This window comes from Dipteris shenzhenensis, chromosome 32 (genome assembly GCF_047967505.1).
Source record: "Dipteris shenzhenensis isolate YYH24624 ecotype China chromosome 32, Dip_SZ_1.0, whole genome shotgun sequence".
In the NCBI taxonomy this organism is placed as follows: Eukaryota; Viridiplantae; Streptophyta; class Polypodiopsida; order Gleicheniales; family Dipteridaceae; genus Dipteris; species Dipteris shenzhenensis.
In genome coordinates, this window is record NC_141627.1 from 12,559,188 (window position 1) to 12,582,141 (window position 22,954).

General features: G+C 43.9%; 1 protein-coding gene across 1 annotated transcript in view; it reads right to left on the reverse strand.

The window, feature by feature from the left end:
- Nucleotides 1–216: 216 nt before the first annotated feature.
- The window catches only part of LOC147880315 (uncharacterized), a 64,957-nt gene continuing 42,219 nt past the window's right edge, over nucleotides 217–22,954 (reverse strand). Inside the window, exons 6-14 of the mRNA XM_087371138.1 lie at nucleotides 9,676–9,910; nucleotides 9,411–9,582; nucleotides 2,223–2,347; nucleotides 1,878–2,000; nucleotides 1,594–1,715; nucleotides 1,339–1,470; nucleotides 1,068–1,173; nucleotides 819–934; nucleotides 217–719 (exon numbers count right to left, since the gene is read on the reverse strand). Of these exons, the coding sequence (XP_087227264.1) occupies nucleotides 491–719; nucleotides 819–934; nucleotides 1,068–1,173; nucleotides 1,339–1,470; nucleotides 1,594–1,715; nucleotides 1,878–2,000; nucleotides 2,223–2,347; nucleotides 9,411–9,582; nucleotides 9,676–9,910 (1,360 nt within the window). The 3' untranslated portion in view covers nucleotides 217–490. The remainder of the gene's footprint in view (nucleotides 720–818; nucleotides 935–1,067; nucleotides 1,174–1,338; nucleotides 1,471–1,593; nucleotides 1,716–1,877; nucleotides 2,001–2,222; nucleotides 2,348–9,410; nucleotides 9,583–9,675; nucleotides 9,911–22,954) is intronic.

Below are 22,954 nucleotides of genomic sequence, written 5' to 3' on the forward strand. Positions count from 1 at the left end.
AGCTTGTCCATCCCAGAATAACAAGACTTGGCAAGAGCTATGGCCTCTTTTTAATCACTACTTTCACGGCGCCTAGAGAGGAAAAAGAGCATCATGAAAGAATACCTAAGGAATGATAAATAAATAATTCATGGCATGGCACCTATATGCAATCTCTTTCATGTCAAAACGTCTCGTTTTTAAATTTCATTGCATCTGATTACAAAGAATGGGGTGGCACATTACAGCTCATGAACATATGAAGTTAAATGATTAGGCCTGCAATAAAAAAAGGCAGAAAATAAGGCCATCATGGCATTAGGCCTTATCATGGGGCATTTCTTGACCAAGGTATAGTAGGCACCTCCATGGTGTGGTAGGTTAACAATTACAGAGAATCAAAAAGAGGAGTATTTTTTGGTTTGACTTGAACAGAAGACTAGGTATTGTTAGTGGCGGGAATACCTTTTCCCAATGTGGAACTACTAGGAAGAATTTTAGGCATGTCTGCTTAGATGTCGTCAAGCAGATCAATAAATTGTGGATCATCTACTTCTACCAGATCATCTTTGTCACCATCATCCTCATCTGTGTTCCGTTTCCTTTTCCGCTCTGTGAGCAGCTTTCTTCCTTTATTGCTAAACTCTAGCTTCAAAAGGCCTGCTTCATTTTTATAGAAATAGGGTACCATGAAGGCAAATTGGAGTATATCACTATAAACCACCTCCTTATCAGTTACCCTGTTATATAAAATCAAATACACAATCTCCACAGTCAGCAATTTCAAAAAACATTGAGTGAAGGCAAAAATGTGCTCTTTTAGCATTTGTTTTTCTCACCTAAATACATCTGTCTGCACAGTCAGTCGCAAAATCTTGCACCAAGCTTTGAAGCCTTCTTGACCAGGCTTCCCAACTTCAAGTTTACTTTTGTCAACTGTACTTTCAGTGACGAGCTGATTTGAGCAAACAGTTGTCAAAGATTATTGGTAAAGTAACAAAAGCATGCCCAATTATGTCTCTCAGGCTCAAATACCAATCCTTATTTTCAGAACTTCTGGTGGGTAGTGTTGGGGTGTCAGAACGAACCACAAACCAGGGGCAGCTTCTTTGTGTTCGTTGATAAAGGGCCCACACTTCCCCCCTGTGTGGGTAAAAGAAGTAGCCATTACTTGTCTTTAGAAAGCCTGTAACTCTGTCAAGCCACAAATCCTAATCACAATAGAGAGCAAGACTGACACAAAGAAAAACATAGAAAACAATCCAACAACTATCCTGAACACTTGAGTTCAGGTATGGAACATGCAATTGAAATACAGACGTTTGTATATTACAGAATGTTGGTGTTATCGTTTGAAACCTGTGAGAGAAGGAGAGCCAACAATCTTGCTTGTCAGATATAGTTCCCAATCGGTATAGCCCTGCTCCACGTCTCGGGTTCCACTTGTCAACTTCTCCGCTTGCATATCCATTCGTCATCTCAAGAAAAGTGCTGGAGACATATTCAAAAATCAGTTGTAGAGTAACTGAAAGGATATACAGCCCTACCTTAAAGCATTAAAATAATCAACTTTCCCCGCCCGGAAAAGGACAGTGCACATGAAAATTTCCTTACACTTCAATATGCAGTGGTAACTTTTTGCCACCTTTTTGCAGAGGAGAGAATCGGTCACCAGATCTTGTCTGAACGACGGCATACCAATTGGGTAACTGTTGCATGTTGTACAAGGCCCAGACCTGCCCTTGTCATTTCATATGATTAGCCTAAAGAGACGTAAATTATTTTTCCAGAACATGTACATGTCAAAGTCAGGATGTTCCCCTTTGATACAGTAATTTTGAGACAACCCAGCTAGCCCAAACTTTTCCTGAAGACAAAAGACCCTTCCGCAGGCTCACCTCTCCAACTTCCATTGCAGAACAATCCTCTTCTCTTACTCTTTTAGGCAAAGCAAGGATCGACCTTGCATGCCTCACTGACATATCCAGAAGAGGACTCAGCAAATATGCAATGACTTGCACCTGGAGCAAATGGAATCACACTATAAGCAATCAGTGAAATATCATGGATAACTGCTAGTTAAACCACAAAATACATTAGATTAGAAAGCATTTTTTTAGAAACACAAGAAGGGCAGCTTCTCTTAAATTCTGCACTCAACACTCCCACATGCTCACAAAATCAGGATTCAAATGAAGATATTCAAAATGGAAGCCCAAACAAGGTGTTGGATGTAGCCATACAGAGAAACTGTTGCCTAATAGCCGCCACCGTATGCTAATCTGTGCTTTTTTACTGAGTTTACAACTTTCATCTACATTTTTCTTGGCATGGCCAAACCTCGATTCTCCATTGCTCCTTAAAAGACCTGCACAACTCAAGATGAGCTACATAATAAGACCACGTTACACTTACAAATAAATGTATGGACCTAAAGAAATTATATTCTTCAAGTAAGCAGATAATTGAACATGTCCTTTTGATGCTTTTGAGAGGTCCCTTTTGGCACGAGTACTTCAAAATAGAAGAAACCAATCATAATGAAGAGCATTCATCTTTGGGTTCTCATCCATTAACATGCCATACATGAGCTCTAATATTACTTAGGTTTGTGAGCTTCTAGTTTCATGCTTGCCAATAGCTAACTTGTGACAAATTCATGATGCACATATGCATAAAACGGAAGCAATAAGCTCAAGGTGATTCACGGAGGTAGAGGGAAAAGGAGAAAAAATTAAAGCAAACTCTTTGAAGGTCATGCTGTCCTAGTGAAGGTCAGTAGCCTTCCAAAGCTCCATATGAGAATTTAGGGAACAGTGGGGCGCAACCCATCCCTTAAAGTAGGCCCCTTGAAAGTGCCGAATAATACAGTGCAGCTTGAATATGGCTGTCTGGAACTGCAATGGCACTCTCTGGTCTCGATCCAGGTGGCTTCTCAGAGACATATAGATAGACATTATTTTCTACACGGAGACACATGAGAGCTGAAACTGGCCTTTGGGAATCTAAAGGGCAGTGATCTTCTTCTACTTTGCCTTAAACTTCAATTACAGTCATAAAGTAAAATTTATTTACTTCAACCACTTAACAATTCTCAGAATAAAACTTCAACAACAACGAGGGGAGGCTATTATGCCCCTGCTCAATACAGTACACAAGACACCCACTGGCCCCAAATGCTTGGTGCCCCTTTCGGTATTTATTTACTTCTTTTGAAATGTGAAAAGCTTTACAACAAGGGCTCACCCTTGAACTGTTCCTCTTCCAACTCTTCTGTCAAGCTTTGGGCATGGGCATCTAATTCACGGTGCACCACTGAGATCCCACTGGCAAGGCATGCTTTGGCATTTCCCCTCTATCTATGCCAACTGAAGGCATCGAGGCATCAAATGCAAATCCCCAAATTGTGCTCAAACAGCCTCAAGGCTTTCAAATGCATCCAAAATACCCTCTAGCTTCTTCCCAAGCACACCCTCTATAACTGGGTGTCTGCTTGAGCCTGCAAGGCCCAGAGAGTGCTCCAAGCAACAAAAAGCACAACAAAAGCTTCCAAAAGACAAGAAGTAAATAAAAGGAAATCAAATACAAATGTACCCACTATCCGTGGAAGAGGGGTGAGTTCTTCTCTCGCACCTATCCCTTGTCCAAGCTTCCAATAGGGTGCATGTAACTCCCACCTACAGATAAAGGGAAAAGGAGAGGAAGAAAGCAGAAGGAAGGCAAGAAAAAGCTGTAGAGGAAAGATGATCCACATATTTGCCCCAAAATGACTACCTCGGGATCTAAGCCTGAGTCCTCCTAAGAGAGCGTGCCAAAAGCAGCAGGGAAAGCTCCTCCTGCAGCCTGCATTGGTCCAAAACAGCTCCAGAGGGCACTACACAACCAGAAACACATGCAAAAAGGTCCAAAACAGCAAAAGACAACTTCAGGCACCTGCTGGAAGCAACTGTACACACTCGTACGGATTCCATACAGCCATATACGGATGTCCGTACAGTTCGTACAGAAATTTTCAGAAAGTCAAAAAATCACTTCTGGCACTTCCTAGAAGTGTGCACTAGCCTTGGAACAGCTGAAAACAGGCTTGAAACAGCTCAAAAACAGCACAAGAACAACTGCAAACGTCTAGCACAGTCTTCTCCTTCTTTCCCAAGCGTGAAAGATGCTTCTAGGAGAGTGAGGGGGAGAGATTTTAGGTGGAGGGAAGCACATGCATTTGCATGTATGCCACTTGGTCCTTCATTAAAGTCCTAACCACCATATCAAGGACAATGTTGGTTGTCCTTGGACCCTACTTTTAGACCCCTCTTTAATGCCTTTGCCTTGCCCCTAAAACCTAGTGGGTGCACTTAGAAATTACCCCTAGGGATTTCTAGGAAGTCTGCACTTCCTCTAGCCAATCCCTCACGGCTAAACTTTTACTAGACTTAACCATGGTTAACCCTGGGTCAAGCACAGGCTGAGTTACATTAGACTTTTCACGTCCCCGTGACATACCCTCCTCTTAAAACAACGACCTACCCAGGTTGCTGCTGAAATTTACAAACAAATAAAGAAAATAGGCAGAAATAGCCCATACCAGAATATACATCATCTGTAAAATACAGCCTTGCAATGACCATATGGTGTAGGAGAGCACGCGAGTCCAGCCATAGATCAATGAATCCTCTATGGGGAGTGTCTAGAACACTCATCATGGAGACCTCACGGCAAAAATACTGTCGGCAAGCAGTATCTTGGGTGAGACAATCGGTGCCACCAAGCGATCTCCAGATACATGAGGACTATGAATCAAGGAAGAGGAGGTGCTACCCTCCTCTCGAGCACCAGGCAATGCTGCAGATCTCTGCTCTGCTGAAGCTGTAGGAGCCTGCACCGCAGTAGTGGGCTCAAGTTGAAATGCATCCAAGTAGAGCTGCAAAATCTGAGGTGACTCTGCCAGATCACCCTCCTCCATCCACTTCGCATCCAGTGTGGGGTAGTTCCTGAACTTCACTAGGTAGTGACGGGAAACTTGACCTTTTACTTTTCTTTCCATATGTGCCAAAATCTGTTCCGAAACCAAGATTTCATCCAATTCTGGGCTGATCACATGGACAGCAAATGCAAAAGGTTGAAGGAAGGAGGTGAAATGAACTAGCGGAGAGAAGACAGCATAGGAGGCATTTGAACAGAGCATGGGTTAGGGCTTGAAGAGGGTGATGACGCGGCAGGGCGGATTAGGGCAGGGTTGACCTACTTTGATACCATGAAGGAAACATGGTGTGTGAGAGAAAGAGAGAAAGAAAGAAAGAAAGAAAGTCATATTAACGTTTGCAGGAGACCTCACGGGTCTATGGGACAAAGTACAAAATGTCAAAAAGACTTGCAACATCTGGATAAGCCAAAGGATCGAGGAGTGCACATGGCATCTCAGCTCGATTATTATATCACACTACTACATACTAGGACTATAGAGCTAATAGAAGTGGCCTTCATAACATCAGTTTAAGACTGAGAGTCTTTAGGTTTAGATTTGAAATCTCTAATTAATGTTGTTCCATCTCGATACACAGCCCATTTTCCAGATTTACGTGCATCCTTCATTTTGGTGAGCTCGATACTCCTCTGCTTGAGCTGAGTTAAGGTGAGTTCCTCGGAGATCCAAATCCTTGTGCCCTTCAACTTGTTTGTCTGTCGAAGAATCTTAATTCTCCCCACTCTCTCCTTGAAAAACACTTGTACTTGCATTCCTGTTCGGGAGACAGCTAATATCATTATGATCCCACTCTACTTGTGGTATTTCCTTCTTGAGACATGCAATCCTCTCGTTTGCTGTGTAATCCTCTTCTTCATTGAAAAGGCCAAGGCAATCCTTGGGCAGCCCTCCAATGCGTAGTATCTTCTTATCATATGCTATAGCCTACTGCTCTTTTACTTCTGTGTACAGATCTGCTTTGTTAAGTTTGCTGTCCTCAACAATGGCCATCTTTTCCTTGGCTGAACTCACCTGAGTGTCGATCATTTCCTTGACCTTGGAGACAAGAGTTGGTGCTGGTGGAAATGTGCTGAACTTTTCCATAGCTTCTGCAATAATTTCTTGCTTGCCTTTGTTCTCCATCTTTGTTGGAGAGAGAGGCTAGGGAGAGAGGAAGTGATACTCAAATTAATACATAATGAAAGGCTTTCATTCATTCATCAAGTATCATCAAGTATGATATAACAAGGTAAGTACAAGCCTTTATAGGCTAGACACACACATGTACCAAGTGCATATGGGACAACTCCCAAGATGACATGTGGCACTCACACATAAAACCTCTACTAGATCTCCTAGTACAACACATCACACACACACTCTGGCTATGATTTCTCCAACAATTGGTCGTGTTGCATCAAGTATTTTTTCCTTTTGGGCTTATTGAGAAGATTGTCGTGCATCAGATTTCAGGTGGTCTCCAAGCTGAAATGCACTTTGCCTCACAGGCTAGTGCATTGCAAGCACGAAACGTCTTGCATGGTCGGGATTTATATGACAGCTGCATATGCAGCTATTAGATTTGACAGACATGTCCTTCTATACTAAATATCGAGATGAATAAGCCACTTGTTGTTGGAGCTATGATGCCTAGAGGAGTTATGAAGCCTATTAAAATAAACACCCGCCATCTGAGGAGAATGCAGATATGCCAATGCTGGTAATGCAGCGAATGCAGCCCAGCCATGCTACGCCTCTCCCTAGTACGCAGCCAAATCATACTTCAAAGCCATGGAAGATTCCTCAAAATGCAGGGCGATTACAGCTGCTAATACAAACAGGCTTTGTTGGGATAGCTGCTCAAATAAAAACAGCAGCCAAATGATGGAAACAAATATGGGCAGCAAGAGAAAGAAGGCTGTTTAATCAATTTGCAGGACCCATACATTGCTCCAGACGATGCCCTAGCAGTTCAGCGTAGTAATAAATACCTATATGTAGAGTGATGGAACTGTGAGAGCACAGCAGAACCTGAACAAAAAAGAGAGAGCAAACCACATCACAAACAAAGTGAACTGAAAAGAATGAGAGAGACTGCAAGCGACCTCAGGGAAAAGCCCTCTACACTGCAGGGCAAAACCTCCAATGTGAGATGATATAGCAAGTGAAAAAAGGGGAAGGGGGGGGTCTGTATATAGGCTCTACACCCCTGGTACTACAGGCCAACAAGCTGCCCTAGATGGGCCGACTAGCATGCTCCATGAGGCGGACGCCCTCCTGCCATATGAAGGGCTGCCACGCAGCCATATAGGGGCCGCCAAGTGGCCAACCAGCAGGTCGTCCCACCTCAGCCAGCCACCCCACCACTAGGGCCTGGTAACCCAACCAGTCAGGTCGTGTTGGCTGCCCCAAAGGGTGGCCTGCCTGGCCCCCTATAAAGGCCCAACCTAGGCGCCTCCAAAAGGGCTGCCACCCGGCAGCAATCAGGCCACAACGTGCCCTCAGCCTGGGCTATCCAGTGCACAGCAGACAGGCTGCCATCGCAGCATATGAACTGGCCACATGGGGGGCCTGGACAGTTGCGCAAATGACCAGCACTCCTCCTAGAACACTTGCATGCAGTGCAGCACCATGCGCTCAGCCTCTAGACAGCCAGACCTGCTCCAAGGATGGCTGGATCCACCACAAGGGCCTGGCTATCCATCACAAGGGCCTAGCTCTACACATGCACAAGCCAAATCAACAAAAACTTTTTGGCATACAAAGGTTGTGTTGTTCTAAGCTTTATCATAAAAGAGATGGCATTTCATGAAAATTTTCATGCACCACATCCACACATAGCCGCTAATGTTCTATCTCCGACCTCATGCTAGTACATCCCCACCAACCACCGGGCCATCATGATATCCCACTCCCCTTCTAGGTCTCCTTTTATGTATCAGATGTATCTTACCAGATTTGACATTGGACCTAATTGGATATGATGATGATGATGATGTTATGAGTATGTAGTACTTAGCATTTAGCATAGGTGATGATGCTCGTTTAGTAGCTCCACCCTTTCAGCTTATTTTATCAGGTTTCTCATAGTCTCATAGTCTCACAGTCTCCACCCTTTCAGCTTATTGTATCAGGTTTCTCACAGTCCCATCAGTCCTCCAAAGACTTTAAGAAACTTTCGACGGGTTGCCAACAGAGATTGTTGCATCTTATACATATATGGGAGTGATCTTCTCTAGGCCGATCTTCATGACGAGGCCAGCAATGTAGGCCAAAACGAATAGGGGGTACACTGCACTTGCCAGTCTCAAGCCTCAATGCTTTAACTCTCGTTTCCAGGACCAAGTTTCTTCTTTTCGACTCTTTGGTCCACCCAGCTGGTATGGATGGTAATCCCTACTGGGGACCCAGAGCTATCAGATGCGGATTGGGCTCAAGTAGATAGGCTCCAGCTTTACTGCTTGCACAGATGATCCATAGTAAACCTTCAGTCCCACACCAAATTATCCTAGTAGATCTTGGAGTAGCTCCTCTTCAGCTAGACGCAACATCCAGGTTTTCACATACCTTCACCGCATCATCAGATATCTTGGTTCCACGACCTCAAACCGACGCAGGTTACCGTGGCTGGCCCATCTGCATCCAACTGAGGGAGATCAAAGATGTTGGTATCCTCAGACATGCAGATGGTTTGCAAGTCTTGGGCTTCACATGGATAGATTGCCGCCTTTTCAATACCGTCACGAGGCCCCCTCTCTGCTCGCTTACCTTGAGGCCAACCAGGTCATTCAAGAGGATCTCATATAGCTACTCATGTACAAGACCTGTTTAGCACCTAGCGTGCTTCCCATGAAGCTCAATTTTTACATAGAGCATTGTCTATAGATCTCAGAAGAGGGTTTCATCAACCCGCTTGGCTACCACACAGAGATCAACTACTCAGGATACAAAGAGGAGACCGTGAGACCCACTCGGATTCTAGCCAGACGGTGAATTACTGGGTTTCAGCATCCTTAGGGAGACGATGCACTCGAGACCCAAAGAGAGAGACAAGACCAATCCGCCAGTGCGTCAACATATGTATGAGATTCGGGGATACCTGCCCTCCATGTTCGCTACTCCAGGGACACAGCTGACTGGAGTGACACTAGCACTTGTCGGATGGAGAGCTACTTTGAGGCAGCCACAAAAGACCATGCAAGATAATCAACAGCAGCACTCCATTACAGGTTTTATACCCCAGCAACTGACCTTCACCACAGTAAGTGGAAATATAGAAGGAGAGGATGATGAGGCAATGTTAAAAAAGAAGAAATCTTACAAAGCTATAAAGGATACCTTTTCACTCAATTGTGTGGTGCTTTTCCTTTGTAAGCATGGCCAATTTTGGTTCCTTGTCAGGAAAATTAAGGACTTTTTAGATCCTATTAGAGGCACTGATTTCATGCAAAATTATTGCCATCTTGAAACATACCAGATGGTGTATATTCTGGCTTCACGGTGAACAGAATATCTGTATAGCCAACTGGGAAGCCCAGTGCCTTTTCCACTTCACAAACACTAACAGCTCTCAAAGTTCTTCCATCGTTTTTAAGTACCTGCTGAAGCATCACGTGACTCCCCATAGGATTTGATCCCAATATGCACTGCAACCATTAATGGCAAGATCTTTAAGAGGGCATACATTCTTCCAGCAGATAAATTGAAGATACATAAGCAAAAGAAATAGGAGAGCATACCCCAAGCTTCTGTTCCAGGGCAGTGGCATTTTCAACCACATGCTGTAGAGCAGTTGACTCTTGGTCGAGCATATTTGGCATAATCCTGGGATAAGGTATGTTAGTCCAGTAGTATCTCTTTCTTTTGCTAGCTGAAAGCTCTTGTGAATCAATTTCAATTGGAAGGCATCCAAGATGCTTTGAAATTTCATCACGATCAACCCAATGCATGGAAGCCACATTTTCAGCGAGAAACCTGCACACCAGGGATTACCATATAAACAAAAAAAATCCAAAGATGAAAATAAAAGCCGTATTTTAAAACCTTAAATCGAATAGCAAATAAAGTGGCAAAGAAGATTTGCACTCACACATAATGTGCCAGCATTCAGATCTCAGCGAGCAGCATCCAACTCTATATAAGGTTTATCCAAGGCAGCACAACAAGAGCTGGCAAATTTTATTTCCATTTCATTGTCTAAGTAAAACTCAAGGATATCTTAGTCATATGCCTAAAATCCCTTATCCACGAATAATTTTATTGTACCTCTACAAAGAATACAGCAGCCACGTGGTCTTCCCAAATTAAAGGTTTCTACAGATACTTCTAACACTCGTATGACTCTGCAAATAAAAAAGATTGCGAGGTGTCATCACTATTTCGTTCTTTTGAAATAGAAGCAATGGCACTTGCAACTAGTGCATTCTTGTTCCTGATGCAAAGCTCCTATATAATAGGAGGCCACATTCCCAAATGCCCTGATATAATAGGAGGCCACATTCCCAAATGCTCCTATATAATAGGAGGCCACATTCCCAAATGCCCTGATGTTCCTGATGCAAAGCCTCCTATATAATAGGAGGCCACATTCCCAAATGCCCTGGGAATGTGGCCTCCTATATAATAGGAGGCCACATTCCCAAATAAAAGATGGTTCAATTAGTCATTTGAGGAACATGGTCAAGATCCCATTCACTGGCAGCTTACACGCACCTAGGAGATTCTATGGCACCCCATAATACATCCAACCTGGTAAGTCCATGAAGTCCAACCTTATATCCAAAGGGCTGCATCGTATAGGAATCCAACCTATGTCCTTTTTGGACTTCGAGATGCTTCTAGGGACTTCGAGATGCTTCTAGGAAAGTTTCCCTACCTTAAAGTTATAGCCAAGATCTTAAATATGGGAAGGCACACTGCTGGTCGACTAGCAGACTTGGGGCGTCCGGTGACAGTTCCAATCGAGCTACTGATTGAGCACCCATCGGACGCCCTCATAGTTTGGCTGTCTGAAGGCATGTATTCCTGCATAGTGCTGTTGAAGCCTAGAGAATGCAAGCAGAAGCAAGAAAGAGAGAGAAATAGCTGGCATGTATTGATAAAAGTATCCCAATCCAAGAGGGACAGCAATTACAAAAGAGTGTGAAAGAGACACAAGATGAGTAAAGTCTATCTCTTGTACTTCATTTTTAGGGTTTCTAGGATCCCTTATGACGTGGCAGTGCCACATGGCCAATCAAAAAAATCTATTGACCCATTGTATTGAGTTCAACTAACATCCAATTTATAGACAACCACTGGTTGGTTTAGAAACGGCGGTATTGAGGCTTAAAGCATTAATTTATAAATCTCCCTTATTGCTTGCTTTCATATCTTGTGGCCTAAGCATAGTCCATACCACTCAAAACTTCTTGCTTCCCAACAGATTTGTAAACATATTAGCTACCCTTTGATCTCTAGTGCAAAATATGAGAACCACTTCATGTGCTACTACCTAGGTGGTCCAAGAGATTAAAGACATGTTCAATTTCGAGAGGTGACTCTTGTTTGATGAGGGTCACTCTTGAGCGCGGCTTGGCTATGTGTTATGTTCTTTGGGGATTTGACCACAGGGGTTATTCAAGGTGTGGCCTTCACCCCTCGCATGCGTAACATAGTGGTTAAAAGGGGAGGGGGGGGGACATGTACATAGGGGACTTAAGTCTCATACACAGAGGGGTCTTTGAACATAATAAGAAACCAAAACACATATGTACTTTCTATTTGTGGCATCCAATCCCTTAGTAGAAGTCTCATCCATATGGCTTCACATGTACTTATAGCAGCATAGCGAGTCCATTCCGAAGCCACTAGAGTAATTTCACACTAGTTTGTCGGCCTATGCAGACCTTTTCTTTGGGCTAAGCCTTGTATTTACATGGGTGTACATTCTACCCCATAAAGGCCAAGCCTTGCTCGTTTCAAGGAGTTATGTGCTTTGGTGGAAAAGAGTTTGGACTGCACGTGAAGATTGTCCGCTCTAACAAAGAAGAAGAGCTCCTTCCACTGCTTTTGTAAGATTATGTGCAAAGAAAGGCACAAGCGAGAGCTGGCCAATACCGGGACTCCTTTAGAGAATGGAGCAATTGAATGAAAGACTGTAATGGAGATGGTGAGGACAATGTTGGAGGATCGCGACCTTCCTCGTCCACTTTGGGGAGAGGTTGTGGTGATGACTGTCCATATCCTCAACCAATCTCCAATGACTGTTGTTTCCAAGGTAACTCCATTTGAGGCGTGTTCTAGTAAGAAACCAAATGTGTCCCATTTTTGTGTTTTTGGGACTGATGCCTATGTACACATTCGACAAAAGCAAAGGGGAAAGCTTGACTCCAAGTCCCAGAGCTTATTTTTATGGGATATAACTCGCTTTCAAAAGGCTACAAGTGCCTATGTATACATTCGACAAAAGCAAAGGGGGAAGCTTGACTCCAAGTCCCAGAGCTTATTTTTATGGGATATAACTCGCTTTCAAAAGGCTACAAGTTATATGAACCAAAGAGGAGGGAGGTTGTTGTCAACAAAGATGCCATCTTTGAAAAGTGTGTTAATGCTTCCACTGCTTCTTAATGAGCCAGCTGCCTTTGACGAAGGGGTTGATGGATACAATTTGTGATTCCGGAGCGGCAAAGTCTCCTTCTGAGCGGAATATGGAGGATGGACCTCAAAGATCGCAAAACAGTTCATGACAAAGCCCAGACAGAGAGATGTCACACCCTCACAAGATCTAATCCTATCGAAACCATGGTCTAACACACTAGAATCATGTGCACAAAACTCGCAACCCAACCATGTTGATCCTGAGTCGATCAGTCCCACTGAGCCCAAGCTAGAGAGCCTCGTGGAAACTGCCAGCCTTGCCAGCCAAACCTCACCCTCGGCATCCCATACCGCCTGGTGAGAGCAGCCGCACTTGTAGCTCCTAGCTCTACTTCCTCACTAGCCCGTGTGTGCAACTACGGCTCTTGCCCTCACTTTATAGCCTCAAGAAAGAGTGCTCACCAAGAAAAGCCACGAATAGCACAAAACCGCCAAGAAAAGCAAAAAAGCAATCTTGTTGACCCATGTTTCCACGGATAGCAATCTAGCCTATCATCTGCGTGCCTGTCCCTAGCGTGCACATGACATACTCCCCTTCCTCAACGAGCTCACTTCTAAGCTCATAAAAACTCAGAAGGAGTAGTCAACTTGCTAGAAACAACTCACGAAACCAATAGACTCAAGGACAATCATACCAAGGGATCCACCTACTCAAAAACATTAGATGAGCATGAAGTCCTGGTCAAAAAGCAACATCCCTGTCAAATGAACCAATTGGCAACTCTCTCTAACAATGCTACCAGTACCTAAGGTTAGGCACACGCTACCAGTACCCAAGGTAAGCAACTATTGTCCTATAAAGTTGTGCCCAAAATATCTGTCATTTGGCTTGCTTGCTTTAATATTGATGTTCTTTACATTGGGAACAAAACAACCCAGAATCTTCTACTGAAGTATAAACACAACAATAGTCTCTTCCCAAACTCGAAAGTTGTTGGAGATATCATAGCCAAAGAGTGTGTGAGATGTGTTCGATTGGTGAGTTGTACTAGGAGATCTAGTAGTAGTCATGTGTGAGTGCCACGTGTCACTTTGGGACTTACCCATATGCCCTTGGTACTTGAGTGTGTGTGTAGCCTATAAACTCTAGTACTTCACTTGTCTCATTTGATGATGATGATGCCTTCTATGTTGTCTACTTTTAAGTTTCATTTCTTCACTCCCTAGCCTATCTCTCTCTCTCACTCTCACCATGTTTCTAACATGGTATCAGAGCAGGTTAGCCCTGCCCTAGCCGCCCTGCCACATCATCATCTTCCTGCCCTAACCCTAACTCTGCTCAACTCTTCTTCTTGCAGCCGTCTCTAGCTGTCTCTTTCTCTTAGCTCATTTCCGCCTCCCTTGCAGTCATTTGCATCCGTCTCTGTCAGCCCACAGCCCGACTCCATTGCTGCTTTCATTCTACCTCCTCCATAGCCACTTCACCTCTGTTTTCTGCCCTTGCAGCCAGCTGCCTTCATTCGAGCTCTCTTGGAGCACTAGGCGGCATGTTCCCTGCTGGTCAGCGTCGTTTTTCAGAGGCGCCTGCAACGTGTGGAGGTTTTTGACAAACAGCCTCTTATTGCTGCTGTTGTGTAATCGACCACCTGTGAGCATTCTTTGCAGTACTTCGAGGCCTTTGAAGGCATCTCAGCTGTTCTGAGGCTGCTGCTGCATAACTGCCTACGATAGAAGCATTTTCAAGCAGTTTCCTGGCCTCCAGCACATCTACATCAGCAGTTTTTTGCATCAGAGACCTGCTACATCATTTGGAGCTGTTCTAGGGAGCTAGCTGCCTTTCACTTTGGTGACCTGTTTTTGGACTTCGGAGCACCCTGGTGAGCCATTTTGAGGAGTTTGGATCTGCTGCAGCACTCAGTTCTGCATTTCGGGGCATATACTTGCTGCTCTTTGATTCGGGTTCACATTTGGAGCACCACTAGGCATCTATATCTGCCCTTTTGCACACAAGGAGTTTGCTTTGTGTTTTGAGACCTAAGACCGGCCCATTCCTTTGCTGGTTCTTCATCTCAGCTTGCTGCCCGCCTTCAGGAAGGCCTTTGCCATCATGACTTCGTTGTCTTCTAGTTCTTTGCTCGTGGAGAAGTTCAAGGAGAAGGCTTTCCCACATGGCAAACCAAGATGCAGCTGCTCTTTATGCGTGAAGGAGTTTGGGATGTTGTTGAGGACGACAAAGTTGAGTTACTTGATCAGCAACAACGCAAGCTTTGGAGGTAGCAGAATGCAAAAGCCATTGCCCTCATTGGTCTTTGCTTGGCCAACTCTCTCATCCATCATCTGGACTTCAAGTCAACAGCTAAGGAGATTTGGGATCACCTTGAGATGTTATTTGGTAATAAAATCACCAGCTCCAAAGTCTTTTTGAAGCTCAAGTTTTATGTTTCGAAAATGGAAGAGAGTGATGAGTTCAGTGATCATCTTTCAATCTCTTGTTCAACAACTCTCAAGTTGAAAAGTGCACCTAATGATGAAAATAAGATGGCTGTCCTTATGAAGAGTATGCACAGAATATCACGCTTTGAGCAAACTCCTGAAGTTCTACGCCTTGCCACTACCACACTTGATGATATGGTGGCTCTACTTATTGAGAAGAACCGTCGTAATAAGAAAGCCACTCTTGCCTCTCCTGGTGGTCAAGCATTTGCTTCCACAAGCAAATGGAAGACCAACAAGAATCTTACTAGCGCGTTTTGCAAGAAAAAAGGACATATTGAGGCTCATTGCTTCAAGAAGAAGCAACAAGAACAAGAGAAGCATCATGCCAATCTTCTTGCTGAAGAACAGTCCGAACCTTAAGAGCCTCTTGAGGAGATACATGCAGCCACTGCTGAGATTCGCAGGCTCTCTCAAGGAGCCATATGACTCATATTGTGCTTTCTAGGCCCTAACTGCTATGTGCTTTTGTGTTGAGTCAATAAATGTTCTCGGGCTTGAGTTGTCCCTCTAAAATCAATGTATCTGGAGTCAATAAGAGGTACTCTGCCTTGGGTTGTCCTCCAAAAATGATTGTATGGTTTTTTACTTTGGTATGATGGTATTGACCACCCAAATCAGAGTAAGGAGGGGTGACAAGTGATGGTTTGCCCTTGCATGTCGCAAGCTGACTGAGAAGTCACTACCGCACAGGAGGTGTTAGATAGTTGGACTTGCTCTTTGCCGTATTGCGATGGAGGGGGGATCGGTCTACTCCTTGCGTGTTGGGTCTCACACTCTTTGCTCTGAAGGGGGGTGTTGGAGATACCATAGCCAAAGAGTGTGTGAGATGCTTTTGGTTGGTGAGTTGTACTAGGAGATCTAGTAGTAGTTCATGTGTGAGTCATGTGTGAGTGCCATGTGTCACTTTGGGATATCCCATATGCACTTGGTACTTGAGTGTGTGTGTGTGTGTGTGTGTGTGTGTGTGTGTGTGTGTGGCACAATTCTATCTTTTTCTTTGGCTGCTCGCAAATATGGCTTGGGAGCTCATTATCGTCCTTTATGGCATAAAATTTCAGCAATGCTCCAACCGTACTTGCCGGTACCTCATTTAGAAATTCAGCATCGGCTTGAGGATTGGAGTTTACGCTCTCCTTCCTCATATGTCCGTCCTTTAAAGCTTTCACATATTACAGTGTCATCACTATATAAAGTGTTATTACCTCCACCTTGGATTTCCAACAGAGTAAATACTGTTTGGCATATGGATCGTCCAATGAAGTGGTGGAGGAAAAGGCTGCGTCTCCTTTGGCATTACAAAGTCCCTCTTCGACAACAGCTTTTCCTATGGCGAGTTCTCCTTGGCATTTTTCCATCTGGACAGTTACTCGTACACAGACATATTGCTTCAGCTGTTTGTCACCGACGCTCGCACTCTACTGAATCAGTGCTCCATATCTTTTGGTCCTGTCCAAACACTTCTGCACTCATTGCTCTCATCAGACAGAGGCTTCGACAACGATTTCCTACTGTCACTTTTGGCAGATTTTTCTGGTTGTTTGGATTTCATCCCCAGAGACAGGGTTTTGATTTATTTTTTGTATGGGTGCGATATTGGACCCTATGGACTTTATGGATGGATAGAAATCATAGAGTCTTTGGTGATCCACTATTTTCATCCTTTCTTTTTTTCAAACGATCTCTGCAACAATCATTCTACGATTGTTTTCAGACTCGTTTGATAGATCAGGATGTGTATACAGCTTATACTGAGATCTTTTGTTAAGTAGTAGCTACTTCGTTTTGAAGCAGCTATGAATGTAATTATTTCATCGAAATAAAAGATTTCTTCTCACAAAAAAAAAAAAGTGTGTGTGTGTAGCCTATAAAGGCTTGTACTTCACTTGTCTCATTTGATGATGAAGAATGAATGAAAGTCTTCTATGCTGTCTACATTTGAGTTTCATTTCTTCACTCCCTAGCCTCTCTCTCTCTCTCTCACTCTCACCATGTTTCTAACAGAAGTGAAATCAAATCTATACTTCCCACACTCAGAAGTCAAATCAAATCTACAATTGCCAGACTTGAAAGTGAAATCAAATCTACACTTCTCAAACTCGGAAGTGAAATCAAATCTGACTTTCCAAACTTGGAAAGTCAAAATATCTGCTTTTCAACCTCGAAAAGCGTAGTCTAGGGTTCTAACGCAAAGCAAATCTGACCGGCCAATCTCAAAGAGCTTTGAGTATCAAGAACCAACATGATTGTTGTGTGTTCGTAGGCTCATAGTCCTAAATAAATTTGGATACTCTGGCATAACCCTGCAGCATGTGATAGATCACGGCGTCGTGTGGATAAAATTGTAAATATGTTTTCCACTTGTTGCATGCTGATGAGTAGGTACATAGCTATCCACATAGCTAGTGGGTGGTGGCTTTGAGTTATGGACACTCTCATAAAAACTCTATATTGATGTAGATATCTTCTTGAGATTGTAGATGCTTTTGCAGGAACTCTTGAGATATGATGATAGAGCAGTGTGGGTGCATCAGGCACTCCAGAGCATTTGGTGTGGGATGACATGTCTTTCATTGTTGTCTTGTACTATGTTTATCTTGCCATGAGTGGTTCTCGATTTGTAAGACAGGTGAGCATTCATATCATGGGTTGTGGGCTCCATGAATGTGCGGTCATATGTGGCAATCAAGCACTAAAGGCTTTGCTTGAAGGTTGTGTATAAGGGTGTGCTTAAAACCAAGGTTGGGGATTAATGGATTGGGCCTAAGGTTTGAGGAAACCTTTGAGAGTGGTAAAAAGTGTGAGCTGACGTGGCTATTTTTGAGAGAAGGCAAGCCATGCATGCAAACTGGCTACGTGATGAAGAAAGAGACTTCTGGATTGACGAGGAAGCACGTACGTGGAGAAGGCGGCTAGAAGATGGTTCTGGAGAAAGAGATGGTGGACAGAGCAGGAACATGCGAGCTGATGCATGGGGCAGCTTGGGATATAGTAGGGGATTTCAAGAGGGAGGGGGGCTGGGTTAGTAGGAGAGCTTCAAGAGAGGGTGTCATCACTACTATATGTTTTGGAGGATCGTGGGCAAGAGAGTCTGATGCAAGGGAGAAGCTGCAAGGCCACATTTACTGTGTGAAGGCAGAGAAAGACTATTATGTGGGTGGAGAGAGCTTAGGAAGAGCGCCTCTATGTGCGCTGTGAGCAGGAGAGATGAGTGATGGGGATCCTGCGTGGAGGACAGACTGTGCGGGCTGGAGCTATTAGATGGATACGAGGCTATGGGCGTTGCTCCTATGCAAGCCTGGAATATCTTGACGGGAGTCCGAGAGGGTTTTGGGCTCTGTGAGAAGAGGATAGCTGGATTATCACGTGAAGGTGATGACCGATAAGAGTGGTGCAGAAGAGCGACGGGTTGATCATCATGTGAGTGTCGTCTGCTGCTCTTGAGAGTTTGGGAAACCTTGGATGGAAGAGAGCATGTGTGCCAGGTCCAAGGGAAAAGTCGCGACGATGGAGTTTCTTGACGCGAGGCCGTATCGTCACGTGAAGGACAGGTTTGGGCTGTGGCTCTTGTTATGGTAGGAGGCGGCTTGATAGATGATTGTACCGGTTGGGGAGAGGGTACCGGTTGGGGAGAGGACCTAGGGTGATGGGTCCAAGGTTCCTGAAACGAAGAAAACGTATGATCCGTGAGCATGGGAAAAGCCACGAGGTTATGCTCACTGTTTGAAGGATAGACAAAAGCCATCAATCCAAGTGAGACATGAATAGTCTGATGCACTTGAGAACCCATGCACTACTGCAAGGAGTACTATTTGTAGAAGATCTCCAAGGTTCGAGATCATTAAAGGACCAAGAATTCTCAAAAGGCCACAAAATGCACGTAGGAGAAGAGTACTACTTATTGACATGCTTGGGCAAATCAGAGTTCTACATGGATGGAGATGTCTTGTCTTGAGCAGCCCGTTTCCTAATGAGAAGACGGCTTTGAAGCTACTGTAATTGACTGTTCTGAGCAAGCATGATATGAAGCTATCACTGTGGGCTGTGTGTTTTTGTAGGCCATCCTCTGGTCGTTCTAGTGATGCCCTATAGGCCATGGTATGAGCCTTGTAGGCATAAATAAAGACACTTATAGTGTTAGTGTCTTTTAGGCCACATAGGACACTTAGTCCTATGTGACACCTAGGACACTTAGTCCTAGGTCTAGGTACTTGTACCTTGTACTCCTTTGTTTTTGATTATCCAACTTTGACGTGACGGCTAAGGCGTTTATCATCGAATCTTTTGCTACCTGCACTCTCATTCCTAAGCAATCCTTCAGTGGTATCAAAGCAGTGTTTTTAGATTTATCTCCTGCACCCGGACTCGTATCAGCTCCCTTCAGCTCCGTACAGTTGTACAATACAGCTCCGTACCTGTTTCGTGTGTTTTCGTACTATCGACATACAGCCGTACTGCGTGGTACATACGCCGCCGTATAGCCTGCACACAAGACGTACGTCGCCGTACATCTCTGTACCTGTGCCGTCGTACATCACTGTACCTGCGTTCCGTACACTGCACCTACGCACTTCCGTCGTACCTGATCCGTACATCGTGCATATTCTCTACTTGCTTCGTACCAGGCTACTGTACAGCTGCCGTACTCAATTCCGTACAGCTATCGTACACTATTCCGTACAAGCAACGTACTGCTTCCGTACAAACATAGAACCTGTTACCATATTGGCATCCATACAGTTGTGTTTACTCCGGAATTTGGGCTTTTGACAATCTAGACCTTCAACCTGTCAATACCATACCTTTGACAAGGTTGACAACTGAAATCCTTCCAAAATTTGAAGTTTTCGGTTAATTTCAAGTTCAAGACTCACATTGTGCCACGTCATCATTCAGGTCAACAAAAATTTGGGGCTTTTTGTGTTGGGAGCTCAATTTCAACTAGTGTTTGGGACACCAACTCATATATTCGCATTTTCAAGCCTTGAGGCTATACATTTGGGTCAATATTGCAGGACATTGAGTCACTTCTGCAGGACATTAAGTCAAATCTTCATACATTGGGTCACATTTGCAAAAATTTCAGCAAAATTTTGAGGCTTTTCTGTATTTGCCCATTCATGTATTGCTTTATCATGCAAGAGAATCATTATTCCACACATCCGGTCTTGCAGCAAGGACCTCATGGAACAGCTTGCCAACATTGATGAGGTGGTGCCAAATTCACAGCTTGTCAGTACCACATTGAATGGACTGCCAGATACATATCAAGGGTTTGCTACAACCCTTCGATTAGTGGCCATGGGTAATCCAAACCACTATTCTTTTGATCAACTAGTTACTTTGCTTTTGCAGGAAGAGCAAAGTAGAGCTAATAGACAAGCCATTATTCCTAATCATGCATTTGCTTCACAGCAGACAGGAAGAGGCAAGGCTTCCAAGCCTATGGGCAAGCCAAAATCTGCACATAGCAGCTGCAATTCCTCCCATGCATCTAAAAATACAGCAGATAAGTCAAAGAAGAAAAGATGCAACTATTGTCGCAAGCCTGGACATGACATTTCAGAATGCAGGAAGCGCATTGCTTTGGAGAAAAAGAAAGTAGGATTGACAGTTAATGCCTCACATGCTATTGAATCCCATGAGCCAGAAGATGCTTCACATGCACATGCTCTTCAGGATGATTGGGCATGGGCTGTCCATTGCTCATTTGATCCCTCCAAAGCTGATGCATTCTTTACTGCTAATGATACTCAGTCCTGGTACTTCGATAGTGGTGCTTCAAAGCATGTCACATCTTGCAGACAGTTGCTTCATTCTTCAGCTGATGCACCTCGAGGGGGGACTGTTACATGTGCTAATAATGCTTCATATGCTGTAAAAGGAGTTGGAGATGTGCAGCTCACATCCATTTCAAGCCATCCTGTTACTCTGACAAATGTTCTTTTTGTGCCTGGAATTGAAGTCAACTTGATTTCAATTTCAGCAATTGCCACTTCAGGTTTCAGAGTTATTTTTGATGGCTACAGATGCCTAGTTTATGATCTTCGTGATGACAATGCCATAGTTCTCACTCGCACTTTGCAAAAGGGGCTTTATCACCTTGATCATCACTCAGCTGCACTTTCTATTGAAGCATTGGCTATTTCAGATTCACAGCTTGCTGAAACTCATCTTTGGCATAAGAGAATGGGCCATCTCAATTATAGAGCTCTTGCAAAGCTACATTCACAACAGATGGCAAATGATGTATCTCAAACTCACACAGCTTCCAAACATGTGTGTGAGGATTGTCTTTTGGGTAAGATGCATCAATTTCCTTTTTAAAAGAATTGTCCAAAACTCTCACAAAGGAAATTGCAGCTAGTGCACAGTGATCTCTGTGGCCCAATGAGAACAAATGCCATTGGGGGGTACAAGTATTTCATGACTCTCATTGATGATTTCACAAGATATCGCTGGATATATCCTTTAAAAGCCAAATCTGAAGTTTTCTTATGCTTTCAGAGATGGCTGAATATGGTTGAGAATGAATTACGATGCAAGCTTGTCACCCTCAACACAGATAGGGGGGGAAGAGTATATGTCAAAGGACTTTGATGCCTTTCTGTCTTCACGGGGCATTATTCACTCATGTACTACTCCTTACACTCAGCAGAATCATGTTTTTGAAAGGAAAAACAGGTCCACAATGGAGATGGCCAGATGCATGCTTAAGGCCAAGTCTTTGCCCAATAAATTTTGGCTTGATGCAGTGATGTGTGCCAACTATGTGCTGAATAGATCACCTACATGGGCATTGCAGACTATTACACCTTATGAAGCATCGAAAGGCAGGAATCCTTCACTTTCACACATGAGAGTTTTTGGGTCTCTTGCATATGTTCATGTACCATCTCAGCTGAGACATAAGCTTGATGACAAGGAAATCAAATGCATATTTATTGATTACAGCAAAGAGAGCAGAGGGTATTGATTATACCAACCAAATATTGGGAAGATTATTGTCAGTAGAGATGTAATCTTTGCTGAACATTCAGCTTCTCCTCTTGTGGACTGCAAAGCTAAGCTAGATGTTGACATGTTTGATGCCTTTGAATCTTGGTTACCTCTGCCATCCTCAGAAGAGGACTTTGACCAGCAACATGAGCCTCCTGCAGGCCCTCCACCAAGCAATAATCAGCCACTACCTCATGCTGATTTGCAGGTTTCTCTTCCGGCACAAAATGATCCCACTAGTCATGATGCAGTCGTTGAAGAAAGAGCTGTCAATAGAACGGCACAAAATGATCCCACTATTCATGATGCAGTCATTGAAGAAAGAGCTGTCAATAGACAGCAAAGGCAAGTTCCCAGATGGCTTCTTGATACATTGAAGGACAGCAAACAAGATCAGCCTTTTGCTGCCCGGACAAGATCAGGGAATAGACAGCATGGTCACTTTCTTAAGGAGTTTGCAATGGAGCTGTCCCATGTCTGACATGTCAAAAATCTGCTGCAAATCAGCCTTGAAAGCTGCAATTTGCTGAGTATCTGGGCCCGTGATGAGCATATCATGCACATATAAAATCAGCACTAAAAAATCAGATCCACTCCCGCGGACATAAAGAGTGGGTTTTCAGGGACTATTCTGAAAACCAAGGGATAGTAAGTGTACATGAATTTTGGCATACCATGCCCTGGGTGCCTGCTTTAAACCATAGAATTAACAACCTCAAAGCCAAGAGGTTGTGTGACATAGACTTTTTCCTGCAGATCCCCCTGAAGAAAAACAGTCTTGATGTCAAGTTGGTGCACTTGCCAATGATGATGGGCTGCAATGGCAATGACACATCTAATGGTAGTAATCTTGGATGTGGGAGCAAATGTCTCCTCAAAGTCAATGCCTTGTTGTTGGGCATACCCTTTTGCAACAAGACGGGCTTTGTATCGATCTATCAGATTTCC